Source organism: Leptonychotes weddellii, chromosome 2 (assembly GCF_054177405.1).
Source record: "Leptonychotes weddellii isolate Sample4059 chromosome 2, ASM5417740v2, whole genome shotgun sequence".
In the NCBI taxonomy this organism is placed as follows: domain Eukaryota; kingdom Metazoa; phylum Chordata; class Mammalia; order Carnivora; family Phocidae; genus Leptonychotes; species Leptonychotes weddellii.
In genome coordinates, this window is record NC_138370.1 from 178,231,821 (window position 1) to 178,245,797 (window position 13,977).

Here is a 13,977-nt window from a genome sequence, read left to right on the forward strand (position 1 = left end):
GGTGGAGGAGGCCTCTGGGGTGGTGCAGAGTGAACTTGGGGGGTGGGCAGGAGAACTTGGGGGGCCATTTGCGGAGCAAGAACATCTGGTCTGCAGCTCAGGGAGGTCCTCCGGTGGGGGTTGTATGACAGGTTCCAGGGAGGGACCATTGGTCAGAGAGTCAGGGGCCCAGAGCCCCCGGCTTGATGTCACCACCAAACCAGTGGACGTGACCAGATGTCCCTCAAGGCTTAGAGATGCCCCAGGGCATTCACCCAGCCTGGACATTTGTTTCGGGGCCTGCTGTCCTGGTGACTGCAGAGGAGACCCTGGTGGGACAGGCACAGGCATGCCCAGGCCCAGCCCCCTAGGCTCTGGAGCTGCAGTGAGGGGCACGAGGACCCCTCTGGAGGCCTGGGCTCCCAGAGGGTAGAGGCCTTCAGCTCCAGGAGCAAACTCATCCCTGCCCCAGCGTCCTCCATGCCTCCCGTCCCTCACCCAGGCTGCCGATGTCCACTCAGGGTCGTCCTGGAGCCTCTGTGCAGCCCCTGCCCCACGGTAGCCAGAGAGAGGCTGAATTCTACGTCCAAGCCCATGCAGGGTATTTCTATGTTGGAGCACAGAGGGGCTGCTCTAGGGAAGCTGCCCGTGGTGGGATGCGGGGGGCGCCTCACAGCCCCTGCTGACCCCTCTGTGCCTTCCCTTGGCCCCTGCACTGCCCCCTTCCCTGAGCATCTCTGAAAGGCATGCCTCCCTGTTCTGATACCCTGCAGGTGACTCAGAGACCCCACCAGCTCTGCCTGCGCCCCCCCGCCCCCGCCACCCCAGGGCTGTGTTGGCAGTGACCGGAGCCTGTGAAGAGGAAGGCGCTGGTCAACGGCGAGATTAGCATGGAGCCGGGGAGTGAGGTGACCTTGGGCTGAGGGAGAGGCCCTGCGAAGGAAGGCGGACAGCGCCCGGGGTCTGGGGTCTGAGGCCGATAGGGCAGGATCCATCACTGTGCTCTGAGCCCAGCTCCTCGGCCAGCTCCTCAGGAAAGTGGGTCCATGGGGTTCCTGGTGGGGATGGGGGCAGGGCCTCTGTGGAACCAGATGGTTGGGAAGAAAGTGCATTTCGTCACAAGACCCTGACCAGGCCTAGTGTGTCCCAGCACCCAGGATGGGACCCTGGGCTGGGTGGCACCTCCAGCTTCACTCCCAGATGCTGACCCCGTGGCCAGCTGGGCCCCAGAGGCGTTTCTTGCCCACAGTGGCGGGCAAAGGGGTCACGGCATCAGGCAGGCACACAAGGCCCCTGCACTCAGAGCCACGGTTCTAGCCCCCGCTCTGATGAAAGACAACCCTGGTCTCACTTTGCCTCTGCGTTTCCCGTGTTATACCTTCCAGGCGGCAATGAAATCCAGCGGGAAACCAGCAGTGCGCACGGCGCCAGCGTTGGGGACTGAATCATTCAGCGTTAAATTATTAAGTTTGCGTTTGAAGTTTCTGGGCAAGCCCATGTGTGCCAGAAGTCCCTCCCAGCCCCTCCTGAGGGGCCTGCAGCCCCCTGCAAGACCCCACCCCAAAACTGAAGAGCAACACCAACAACCCCTGAAGGTGCTTCCAGGGCCCGCTCCGGGCTGGAGCAGGATGGTGCCCTGGGGTGCGGGAGCCACGGCCGGCCCTCCATGGGACAGATGGGACTGGCAGGTGCCAGGCCTCCCTGGAGGGAGCAAAGGGGTCCCTGGGAGGGACTTCCAGGGAGGGCTGGGGCAGGGTGGCTGGCTGCTCTCTTCTGCCATCTGGAGTGACTCGTGGAGGCTACAAAGGGGACTCTGGATGGCAGGGGGTCCAAACCCAGCATCCTATGGTCTTCGGCAAACCTTGCTTTGGATCAGGGGTTCTGGCTTTGAGGGGCCAATCTGGAGGGTCATGCATTTCAAGAGCATGCAGAGGGCTGGGCTGGGAGCTGTATATACCCGTGCTGCCGGCTGGCCAGGGTCCCGCCGCCAGGCCTTGGCTGTGTCCAAACATGCATGTCCCAAATGCTTACCTCTTGGTGGGATACCCTTCCCATCATGCTGGCTCCCTGGAATCCACCCCCCGCCCAGGACCACCGCCTCTGTGCCCTGACACCACCCTGGACTGCACCCACATCCAGGGGCCTTCTGAACTCACTCCTCGATCTCAGCTATTTGGAAGTTTCCTGCTAAGCTCCCGCCTCTCTGGCTGGCTGCAGGTCTGGGGACGGTTCCCCAGTACCCAGGTCCTCTGCTGGGCACTCACGGGGCCACCAATACTACCACGGGAGCAGACCAGGCAGGGGGGCCGTTCGCAGCCGGTTCACCTCACGTCCTCACCACTTGCCCAGAGCTGGCCCTTCTCGGGCTCCACAGCTGCCCAGCCTCCCTCTCCCGGAGCGGGGCACCAGTCACTCTGACCCCGGACTGTCTCTTTCCCCTGGGAGAGCCTGAGTCCTGGTTGGGCCACACACCCCCAGCTCAGGGCCTGGGCACCTGTGAGAACTGAGGAGGGTCACCGTGTGGGTGCGGTGAGTGTAGGAGGGGAATGACAGAGAGAGGGACAGGGAGGCACTGGGAGGGCCAGACAGCATCTGTGGTCTGACGTGAGGACCTCTGTACTCCTCTGTTCCATGAGCCTGCGCTGCCCTGACACGACATGGCAGGACCCTGCCCAACCTGGCTGCCCTAAGGTCAACGGGGTGTCTCCCTCAGGTGGCTCATGAGGGTACCTGGGGTCATTAGTTGTAGGGCCTGCTGTGGACTCTGCTGAGGTCACCTCTGGGGTCCTCCGTGGGTTGACACAGGAGATCAGCTGTGGCTCATCCTCCAGGTCCATCTGGTGGCAGGGCTGGAGGGAAGAGGTCCAGTGGGAAGTGACTTCTCTCTTTCCTGGACCAGACCTCTCCCTGCAGCATCCACACTCAGGTTCTGAGGACACTGGAAAGGCCCAGCCTGGGCAGATCCTGAGCTGGGGCTCAAGGCAGACCCTCAAGACCCTCACACACCTGGGAACAGCTGACCACAGAATGCCCGTCTCCAGACCTGCTTAAGGCCCAGAGCTATAAGCCACCTCTAGAGAAGGGTTGGGGGAGAGATGAGATGTGTGCTCCTCATATTCCTGGGGGGGGCAGTCTGGGCAGGCCAGCTCCAGGGGCTCCCTGCAGCCCTGGCTTGAGTCTTATGTCCTGTCCCCCAGGCTCCCCCTTTGGGCAGCACCCCCTCCCCTTTCACCTTCTGGCCCAGATCTGAGTGACAGGATCTGTCAGCAGGACAAAGTGAGAATGTTGAGGCCAGATTCCGGGGCCCTGGGATCCGGAGAGGCTGCATCATTGCGTGTCCTGAGCTATAGGTCTTGGGACGCGGGCCTCCTCCAGGGTCCCTAGGAACCTCGCTAACCAGAGCGGCCGCTGAGTGGACTGACCCGCACGCCCAGGGAGCAGGGCTGGCTTCCTCCGTACCCTCCCCTTGGGCCCCTACCAGGCCACTGCCAGGCACAGTAGGGCCTGGAGATGGTCAGCGAGGGGTAGGAGCTGGGAGCCGAAGCGCCCAACAGGCTGGGCCTGCAAGTCTTCCAGAGCGGAGTCTGAGCCTCTGGGGGCAGCTGAGGGGAGGGGCGGAGAGGAGTAGGGGGCGTGGTCTCCCCGGGGTGGGGTGAGGGGCAGAAGCAGCTCCGGGGTCGCCTCTTCCACCCCAGGTCCTGCAAGTCCTGACTCAGTCGGGAGGGGTCGGTGACAAGTTAATGCAGTGGCCACCAGGGTTGTCTGCCCACCAACCAGGAGGTCAGCCCTGGGCCAGAAGCCCGAGCAACATTTCAGCCCCGCTGCTCTTTGAGACCCGGACTGCGGCCGAGCCGCAGCCCCTCCCCATAGTACCAAGCACAATACTCGCGGGCCCCGGCTGCAGGGTGGGGTCTCCCGACCCCCGGGAGGGGCGGCGGGACTGGAGGCTTAGCCTCCGACCTTGCGGCGACCCGGCTCTCCCCGCAGTGCGGCTTCTGCCGCCGGGGAAATCCTGGAGGCCCGGGGGAGGGGGCGGCCGCGGCGGAGGGCGGGGCTGCGGGGCCAGTCGGGGCGGAGCGGTCCTTGTCTGCAGTGACCTTCACGCGTCCCTGCCCCGCGAGGGGCCGCCCGCCCTGAGCCGCCGGCGCCAGCCGCACTCGGCGCGCGTCTCCTCCCCCGCGGCAGCCGCGCTGGCCGTCCGAGGGGGCGGGGGTCTCCCGCCTCCGTCCCACTGAAACGAAACTTGGGGTGGCCTCCTCCCTCTCTCAGACGCTATCACACTGAAAAATAGGTCCGGGCCGGTCTGCGGCTCTCTCTCTCCCCCAGGGAGTGGGTGGGTTTTCAGAGTCTGGGGGCTCCCTTCTCCCGCCCTGGGATTCCGAGGGGCCCGAGAGCGGCGGGGTCGGGGTCGCGGGCAGCGCGCAGGGGCACTGGTCCGGGTCCGGCTCACTGTGGCTGAGGCGACAGGAACCCCTTCCCCTGCGCGCCCTGGCGAAGTGGAATGGGGAGGGGAGCCGCGGCCCCCAACCCCCAGGCCTCTCCCCTCCGGCCGGAAAAGAGAGAGCTTTTGCCACTGAGGGGTGCGCAAGTATGGGTCCCACCTGCGCTCACGAGGTGCCCCGCACGGGCGGGGGCGTGGGGTTGCGGGACCCTGTCTGCGAAGAGGGCCGGGGACTCCCGCCCGGGTCCACACCGAGAAGGTCGCATGGTGGTGGTGGGGTGGGGGCAGTATCTGAGATTCTAAGCTGCTGGGCGGGCGAGGGTCGCAGGCGCCGGCTCCTGGATCCCACCGAATCGGGCGAGGGGGCAGGGTTTGGGAGTAGAGAGGGGGGCGCGGCTCCGTCGCTCCCGCCCCCGCCCCCCGCCCCCTGCGGGCGCCCGCCTCGCCGCTGCGGCCCCGCCCTCGTCGTCACGCTCGGACGCGGGCGGGGGGCGGGGTGCGCCTCCATGTGACGCGCCCTCCTCGCCGTGCCCTTCAGCCGCCGCCGCAGTTCCCGGGGCGCCACATGGACCGGGCCAGCCCGAGCGCGCTCCGCCACTGACTGCCCAGGCGCCTGCCCGCCCGCACCCCGGCCCCGGGAAGGTAACCCACGCTCCCGCGCGCGCCCCACTCCAGGCCGCCCCCTGCCCAGCCTGCCCCTTCCCGGCCCCGGCTGGGCGCGCGCTCGGCCGGGGCGGGCGCTGTCCGCCCGCACGGTGCTGAAGCGGGCCCCGCGGTCCCGGCCCGCGCCCTCCCTCCTTCTTGCTCCCGCTTTGCGCGTCTCCCCTTCCCCTCCATGTCCTGTGTCTCTTTCTCTCTCCTGGCGCGCTCCCGCCTGAGGGCCGCTCAGCAGAGCCGGGCAACTCGCCCGCCCGCAAAGCCAAGGGGTGCGGCGGCAGCGGGAGCCCCGGCCCGCGCGGGGAGGCAATGGGAAGCCTGGGGGAGCTCCAGCAGCACCCCGAGCCTCTCTGTGGCTGGGCCCTGAGTTCCCCACCCCCTCAGGAGCCAGGGGAGAAGTTTGGAAGAGAATCTGCTTTGCGGCAAGGGCGCCCCTGCGCGCCAGCGCTTTGCGGGGAGGCGGGGGCACTCCCACCCAGCCAGCCCTCCCCAGGCCGCACAAACGCGGGTCTCCTTCGTCTGCAGAGGAAAACACCGTAAAACACTGGATCTCCAGAGCCCTGGGCTTCCCTGCCAGGAGAGACCCCACAAGTGGGGAGGGAGGGGACTTGCAGCTGCTTATCCTACAGGCAGCCCCTCCCCACCAGAGTTCAGCTGACCTGGACCCTGGAGCGCCCCACCGGTGCAGACGCAGGTGGAGGGGGTGGGGTCTGACCTCCCATTTCCATTTCCCTGAAGGCTGGGTTCCCTGCAGTCTCTCCCGGATCTCTGCTGCGGGTGGGTGGCAGTGGGCCCTCGAATTTCCCCTGGGTGGAGCCTGGTCTACCTGTCCCTGAGACTCCTCTGTCAGAAGCCAAAGAGACCTCTCTGAAGGGGCATCCACTCTGGCCCCACCCCACCATAGCCCTTCCTGTCTCTTAAATGGATTCCCCCACCCCCTTGTGGCCCAGGGTCCACCAAGGAGGCAGAAGGGCCAGTCACCTCACACACCCCTTGGGTCTGCCCCAGCTTCACACAGCCCGGCTCCTTCTGAGCTGTGCTCTCCCGCCTCTGTCGCTGCAGTAGCCACCATAAGATGGACTCAGAAAACCAGGGGCCACGTGAGGCCACTTTGCAGGTCCAGCTGGGGTCTTGGAATCTACCTGCCCTGGTCAGGGTGTGGGGTGGAAACCCTCCTCCACTAAGACCCTCCCAGACCCTCTCCGGTGTCCCTGTCAGTGTCGGGGTCCAGCCATAGGGGTGGGGGAATCGACAAAGGATGCTCTCTCCAGACCACAGACCCATGCTCAGGGGTCGTCACGTAGGGATGAGCAAAAAGCCCTCCCCCAGGCCTAGCCAGGGTGACCTGTGACCACTTCCTCTCCCCCAGGCAGAGAACTCCCCACCACACTTGGATGTGTGTTCGGACCCTTGGAGGAGCCGCTGAGGAATCAAAGCCATCGTCATGGAGTTCGTGATGAAACAGGCCCTGGGAGGTAGGAAGTTGGGGGCGTGGGGGCACAAGGCTAGCCTCATCTCCACAGTGGCATGCAGACACATGGGGGCACGTTCAGCACGTGGTCACCCTCAGACTGCACAGATGCCTTCACTGCATGTCCCCGGAAACACACCTGCCCGCTCCCTCCCTCAGGACGGAGCCAGAGAGAAGGGGGGTAGGAACCAAAGCCAGCGCCTCCCAAATGGCCTTGGCCAGCACGGGGAGTGGGGGAGGGCGTACACGGTGTGCGTGGTCAGGGCAGAGCCCACGAGACAGTGCTGAGGCTGGGGTCCAGGGTGAAGCAGCAGCACCCTCACTTTTGGGAGGCCAGTGGGGGGTGGGTTTCAGGGGCACCAAGGGCCAATCCTAACTGGCAGCGTCTGGTGGGCCCCATGGGGGTTCTGCTGTTGGTGAGCAGAGCCATGGGAAGCTGCAGCAGGCGGAGTAGGGGTGGGGGCTGGGGCTGGGTCTGTGGTGTCCAGCAAGGACCCCGTGGGTTTCATCCAGGGTGGGGGCAGCAGCGTGCACAGGGAGCTAGGGCTGGCTGAGCACAGGGACAAGGGAAGACGCCAAGACAGGCAGGGCAGCTGTGTGTGTGTCTCGGGGAGAGGGCCGCCCTTCTAACCCTGCTGACTTATCTGAAGGGAATCTTGTGCCTATTTCGTCCAGAGGGGGTCATCACTGAGGCCAGAGACGCTGGCCTAGGAGGTGGGCAGGGCAATGGGCTGAAGTCCACACCGGGATAGGTGCGTCCTGGTAGAGCCGTCTGGTCAGCCAAGGCCCAAGGGGCCCATCCCGTGTGCCCCAGCTCCCCTGGTTGCAGCACCAGCTCCCCGGAGCTCCCTGGGATGGGAGCCTGTGGCCAGCTCCTGACTCTGCCATTCGGGACGTTTCCCTCTGGTGGCCTCCGTGGGCCACACCCTGACCTGGTACCGTGCACAGCCTGGCATGAGTCAGGTGATGCGTGACAAGGCCATCCTCATGGTGCTGCTGCAGGAGCAGGAGGAATCGGGACCTTGTTGCTAGAGCTGGGGAGCGGATGGGGGCTGTTGTGCTGGAAATGGGGGGCAGGATGGTGGGGCCAGTGCCACCAAATACGGGACAGGGGCCCTGTGGGTGGGCTTGTCTTTTGCAGAATGGCTGCATTTCTGCTACCACGAATGAAAAGACACTTGGGCCCGGCCTGGGGCCACTGTTCCTGGGATTCTGTGGTCAAGGATAGGCTGCAGGTTGGGTCTAATTATAATGATTACGTCACCAGGACATGATTCAGGGACAAGCATCCTGGCACCGGGAGCAATCCGTGTTCCCACCCAGCCGGTCCCAGGCTGGTACAGATAATTAATTAGGTGGCTAATTCAGGCCCTGAGGTGGGTTTGTAAGAAACCTGAAACATCTGATTTGGCTGTCTACATGGCTGAAATTAGCTGGGTAATTGCCAGCCTGGATCCCCTTTGTTCCATGTCAGCCCAAAGTTTCTCCTGCGGCGGCAACGGGGTGGGCTGCACGGGGGGGGGGGCTTGGAGCATCCTCTCAGCAGCCACCCACGGGGTGCGCCCACCAGGTGCTGACCCCCACTACTTGTCATCCCCCCACTGCTGAGGTTGGGGGCTGCATCTGACCTCCAGGGCGAGACCTTGTGTTTTTTTCCTGTGCTCTCTCTCCCCCTGGATGGGCATCATTTTGGCCTCTTAGGATGAGTACGTACAGACAGAGGGACAGAGACAGACCCAAACCCAGACCCAGACCCAGAGGGATGGACCCGAGAAACAGGGAGCAGGTGTGGGTTGGAGAGAGGGTGCCCCGGACACACAAGACAGACGGGAGGGGCAGGCCAGAGGGAGAGGGGCACTGGGGCACTGTCTGTCTGGGAATCTGTGGGGGATGGAGGATCAGAACAGAACAGCCAGGGGAAAAAGACAGGGGGCCCTGAGACCAAGACTGAGGAGCCCAAGGAAATGGGACAAGAGACAGAAGTGCAGGGTGCATGGTGGAGAGAGACACTGAGACAGACACAGAGACAGAGAGACAGATGTATCAGACACAAACTGAGAAACAGAGTCAGGGCTAAAAACACAGAGACCATGTACCTGTGCAGCAGGAGGGAGGAAAGACACAGGGCCTGGAGGGAGCCCCATGGGGGCAGGCCTCGCTCGGCCCTGCTGGGGACAGGACTCGATGTAGCCTAGTTAAGTTGTGGCCAGCTCACTGGGCTGCTGTGTTGTCCTGACCATGTGTCTCATGGAAGGCCTTTGCTGGGGACAGAAGCTTCAAGGTGACAGCCTGGAGAGTCCCATGTCAGGTAGACCAACAGGGCGTTCACAGTCCCCCACCCCGCCACCCCGAAGCGCATGTCTGGTCCACTCTGGGGCTCAGGGTATGATGAACTGAGTGGCAGCCCGAAATTCAGGGGCTGCCAGTCCAGAAGGAGCTCAGATGCAGTTCGGCGGCCCCAGGCCTTTCCTATAAGCCTCTGTCGATGGCTGATGCTGCCCAGTCCCTGCGGCCCAACCCCCGTGGAACCCAAGCCTGGCCAGCGGGCTTCTGGCTCTGCCCCTACAGCGCAGTGTGACCCTTGCTGAAGGCGGTCTCCTCCACGGGCTCTGGGGACCACGAGGCCGCCTGGGAGCACCTGCTACTGGAAGAAAGGGAAGGTTGAGGGGGGTGGCTAGGCGTTGCTGTGGTGACAAGGGGCTGCCCTGGGCAGTGAGGGAGGACAGGGCCCAGCAGGCCAGGAGGGGGCCTGGCAGGTGGGAGTGGGACTGTCAGCGCCGCTGCGGGTGAGCAGTGGGACTCACGCCCCAGCAAGGCCACGAGCACTGACTGGTGGCCTCACAGACGCCCAGAGCCCCGGAGAGCACGTAGGCAGCCACGGACCACAAAGGAGGGGACAGATGGCTCCCGGGGCTCCTTTCCTTGTGATGGCAGGATCTGCCCACACACTCCAGTCCCTGGGCCCCTGGGCATGGGAGGGCTTTGCATGGTGGCAGTCTCTCTCTTCAGATGCAGCCTGGGAGGGACCGGGTGGAACCCATGGGGGCGTCTGCTCTTAGGGCCTGAATTCTTCCTGGGATGACTAGGGGGCACCTTTGGTTCCTTCAAAGTCAAACATGATCCCCCTGGACACTGTTCTGCTGCCGAGGCCAGGGAGCTGTGGGTGCCATGGGCACACAGGGCTGGCTGAGGAGAATTCTCCTGGGGCCAAATTGTTGAGAAAAGTGTCCAGCTGTTGACAAATTTGTTCTCACTGAGAGAATATCGTGGAGGCCTTTATGTTCTTGGGCCACCCCAAGATTGACCCCAGATTTAATGCTCAGTCCCTCGAAGAGGAGAACACTTGCGAAGTCTGTGGGAGCAGCTCGAGTGGTGGCCTGGAGACTGCGACAAGGTGGCCTTGAATGGGGGTCACGTGCTTAGGCCACTGGACACAGATCTGGGGCTCAGAGTCTTCAAGGGTGCAGCTTGAAGAAAAAACAGTTTTCTCCCAAGGCCAGGAAGTGGCAAGCGGCCCTGGGGCTGTATTCACACCGTGGACAAGAGCAAAGGCAATTGTCAGGTTACTGTGGTTGGGTGGTTGGTGTAGACTCTCATCAGGCTAAATCAGCTGCAGCGTGGCTATTCTGGCCCTAACAACTGGTTCATGGCTGGCTGTCCTGTTGATCTGCCTTGGTGTGTCATATTCCATGTCCAAAGCATGCTCAGGTCCTCGGGGATGGTGCGGGGGCAGGGGAGGGCTTCACGGAGGAGGGGGCATCTGAGGTGGGATTCAAGGATGGGCAGATGACCCTGGGACACAGCACGTGCAAAGGCCCAAGGGCTGCAGGGCGGGGCCAGGTGTAGAAGGCAGCAGGAGATGGGAAGGAGGACATTACAGGACAACCGTGACCACGCCCACGGGGGGTCTTCTCACCGAGCACACTCCAGTGGCTCACTGACACGTGGTCACTGTGTCCTGTGTCCTGTGGCGAGTTGGCCTGGGGCCATCCTGGGGGGAGGCTGTCCTCTCTTGGGGAGTCAGGCGTCAGGGCCTGTGCCTGGTGCACGGGGAGGATGCAGGAATGAACAGCCATCCTCCTGAGGCGAGCATGTCTGAGTGGGGACAGAAGCCCCGCCGAGCCAGACTGCACGTGTATGGGAGGAAGATGGATCACTGTCACCCAGACCTCCGCGGACAGAAGAAAAGCATTTCACGGACATGTACCCCAGGGAGAGCCTCTGGGGGCTGCTGTGGTCGGGGGGCCTCTGCACCCTGTGGGGGTAGGTTGTGTGCTCTCTGCTGGGGCTCTTGGGGGTCAGTCCCCAGATGTGTCGAGACTGCCAGGGTCAGACCCTGGAGAAGGGAGGGCAGTACCCCCCGCGTCGCTCACACAAGTTGGGGTGGGGCTGGGGTTGGAGCTGAGTCTCCCTCTGGGAGCCGGGAGCCCTGGGCAGAGAAGCGCCTCCCTCAGTGCTGGTGCCTTCCTCCACCTCCACGGGCGTGTTGAAGGGGGCCTCCTTCCCTGTCTGGCACCTGCTTCTGTAAAGCATCCTGAGCCCCCCTCTCCCACTGCTGGGTCTCTGACTCCCAGCTGAGTCCTGCGGGTACCTGTAGCTGCTTTGGGGACGTAGCATCAGGGATCCTGAGGTCTTTGCAGATCAGAGGTGGCTCTTTCCCAGACTCTCCTTGCCTTGGCCTCTAGGACCTCAGGTCAGAGCTGTAGAGAGAGCCTGAGATACCAGGTGGTCCTGTCTGGACCCCCCAGTGTCCACTCACGGGACTGTACACTGAGGGTGAGGCCAGGCCTCCCCATCCTGTCCCTAACCCGGGTCCCGAGGGTAGGGCAGGTCTCACTGGCCCCCCTACCCTATCTGTCTGTTTTGGAGTGAGCTCTGTTTATTGGGGGCCTCCCATGGACCTGGGGCTGCCCAGCTGGGACACTACCAGGTGAAGCCAGGTTCTCTGGGGGGATGGTGGAGCCATGGGCTGAGCTGGGCTGCAGAAGGGGCAGATTGGGAGGAGAAGCACCAGAATTCTGCACTGGGGAAGATGCTTTTGACTCAAATCAGAGAGACAGAGAGGGGCTTGAACCAAGGTTTGTTTCCCTCACATGAAGAGGAGTCAGGAGGTGGCTCAGCTGCTCTGTGGTACCATCTGGGACCCAGCTTTAGCTCTTGTTGCGCCCCGTCACCCCATGAGCTTCCCGGGCTTTCATGCTTAGCCTGCTTCTTACAGTGGCAGAATGGTTGGTGCTGCTCCAGCATCACATGGACAGGGCAGGCAGAAGGGGAGGGCCCAAGGGACAGCCCCCTGTTCTGGTTAGCACATGTGTTTATGGGATCCCACTGGAGATTTCCATTTGTGTGTCATGGAAGGTGAGGCCAAAGTGGGCACATCACCCTCCGAACAAGGTGGGCGGTATTGGGCAGCTCATAGTACGGGGCTTGCATCAACTTGGGAAATCTTGATTTTCAGATGCAAGACCCCAGACCATGAGCCCTCCAAGGGCCGGGTACCTCCTCCTTCCCCTGCTCACCCTTGAGAGCTGGACTTCTCCACAGGCAGCCAGCAAAAAGTCAGTGATAAAGCACCAACATTCGTTCAGAATGGGCACCAGCTCACTTCCTTGGGCTCAGGAGAGACACCACGTATCCAACATCTCTCGGAGGCTGGAAAGACACATCAGAGAAACTGCCTTTTCTCCCTAAAACAATGAAGGACAGGTCTTCCCTCAAGAGACGACACTCCTAGTTGATCAAGCTACAGATCAGTTATAAAGCCTTAGCCCCAATGTGGGAATAAAATGGATATATTGCACTTCAACTGATAAAGTCATTTGTTTTTTTCCTTGTTGGTTGGCAAGAAATTCTGGTTGGGATTAAAGCATTCATTTTAATAGCTCCTCTGTGGCGGGGCTCACAGTGATCTTGCACTAACATCAGGGACTGCTCGGTTGGCTCGGGAACATTGCACATTTACTGCTGGGGCGTTAAACTAGCAGAATGAGCATCAAGTCCAGGCAGACCCTAATGCCAACAAATTTCAGAGACTCTGGCATGGTAAACCCAAGCCCAGGTCTTAATGGATCAGGCAGGGGGTGCACCCTGGCTGGGCAAGGGGGGAGCACTGAGACTCCTGCTGTTGGTCGGGGGCTGCCCAGAGCACCCTGGTTCTGTCTAGGGGGAGGTGGAGGCTTTGGCTGGTTGCTGCGTGGTCCTTCCTCCTGACCTGCCTGGTCTTGGGCTTTGTATGAATCTCTCGTTTTTAGATTATTTTTTAATTTTTTTAATTTTATTTTTTTTAAGATTTTATTTATTTATTTGAGAAAGAGAGAGAGAGAGAGAGCACAAGAGCGGGGAGGGTCAGAGGGAGAAGCAGGCTTTCCACTGAGCAGGGAGCCCGATGCGGGACTCGATCCTGAGACCCCAGGATCATGACCTGAGCCGAAGGCAGACGCTTAACTGACTGGGCCACCCAGGTGTCCTTTCTTTTCTTTTTTTTTTAAAAACATTTTCTTCTTCTTTTTTAAGATTTTATTTATTTGAGAGAGAGCTGGGGGAGGAGCAGAGGGAGAGGGAGAAGCAGACTCCCCGCTGAGTGCAGAACCTGATGCGGGACTCAATCCCACAACCCATGAGATCATGACCTGAGCCAAAACCAAGAGTCGAATGCTTAACAAACTAAGCCACCTGGGCGCCCCCAAATCTCTCTTTTCTAGGGTTGCTCTCACTTTTCTCATCTCCCAGGCAGTAGAGAACATGGTTTCTCTTCCCTTGCAGGGGTCGGTCAGGAGCTCTGGCTTCCTTTTCTTAGGGGCAGCCTGGCAGGGCTGGGGGAGAGTCCCTGTTCCACCCGGTAGGTCCCCTTTGGTCCCATGGGCTTGACTGTGAACTGTGGCATCCAAGCTGCTCAGGGCCCAGCAGAGTGGCTGGGGTGCTGGGTTCTGAGTGCTGCATGCTGGGTGCTGACAGTGCCGGATGCCATGTGTTGAGTGCCAGGTGCTAAAGGCTCTGTGCTGAGTTCTGATGGTGCTGGGTTCTGTGTGCTAGGTGCTGAGGGTGCTGAGTACTGGGTTCTGGGTGTTGAGTGCGGTTCTGAGTGCTGGGTGCTGAGGGTACTGGGTGTTGGGTTCTGCGTGCTGGGTCTGGGTGCTGCAGATGCTGCATGCCTCATGCTGAGTGCTGCATGCTGGGTGTTGGGGGTACTATGTACTAGGTGCTGCACGCTGGGTGCCTGGTGCTCAGTGCTGTGTGTCAAGTGCTGGGTCTGGGTGCTGAGGGTGCTGTGTACTGGGTGCTGCATGCTGGGTGTTGGGGGTACTATGTACTAGGTGCTGCACGCTGGGTGCCAAGTGGTCAGTGCCGTGTGTCGAGTGCTGGGTCTGGGTGCTGAGGGTGCTGCATGCTGGGTGCCTGGTGCTGAGCACTACATGCTAGGTGCTGAGGG

General features: G+C 62.0%; 1 protein-coding gene across 1 annotated transcript in view; it reads left to right on the plus strand.

Moving 5' to 3' along the window:
* The first annotated feature begins 4,924 nt into the window (after positions 1–4,924).
* Positions 4,925–13,977, plus strand: part of CPLX1 (complexin 1) — a 36,929-nt gene continuing 27,876 nt past the window's right edge. Inside the window, exons 1-2 of the mRNA XM_081812832.1 lie at positions 4,925–5,062; positions 6,447–6,552. Coding sequence (XP_081668958.1) covers positions 6,522–6,552 — 31 coding nt within the window. The 5' untranslated portion in view covers positions 4,925–5,062; positions 6,447–6,521. The remainder of the gene's footprint in view (positions 5,063–6,446; positions 6,553–13,977) is intronic.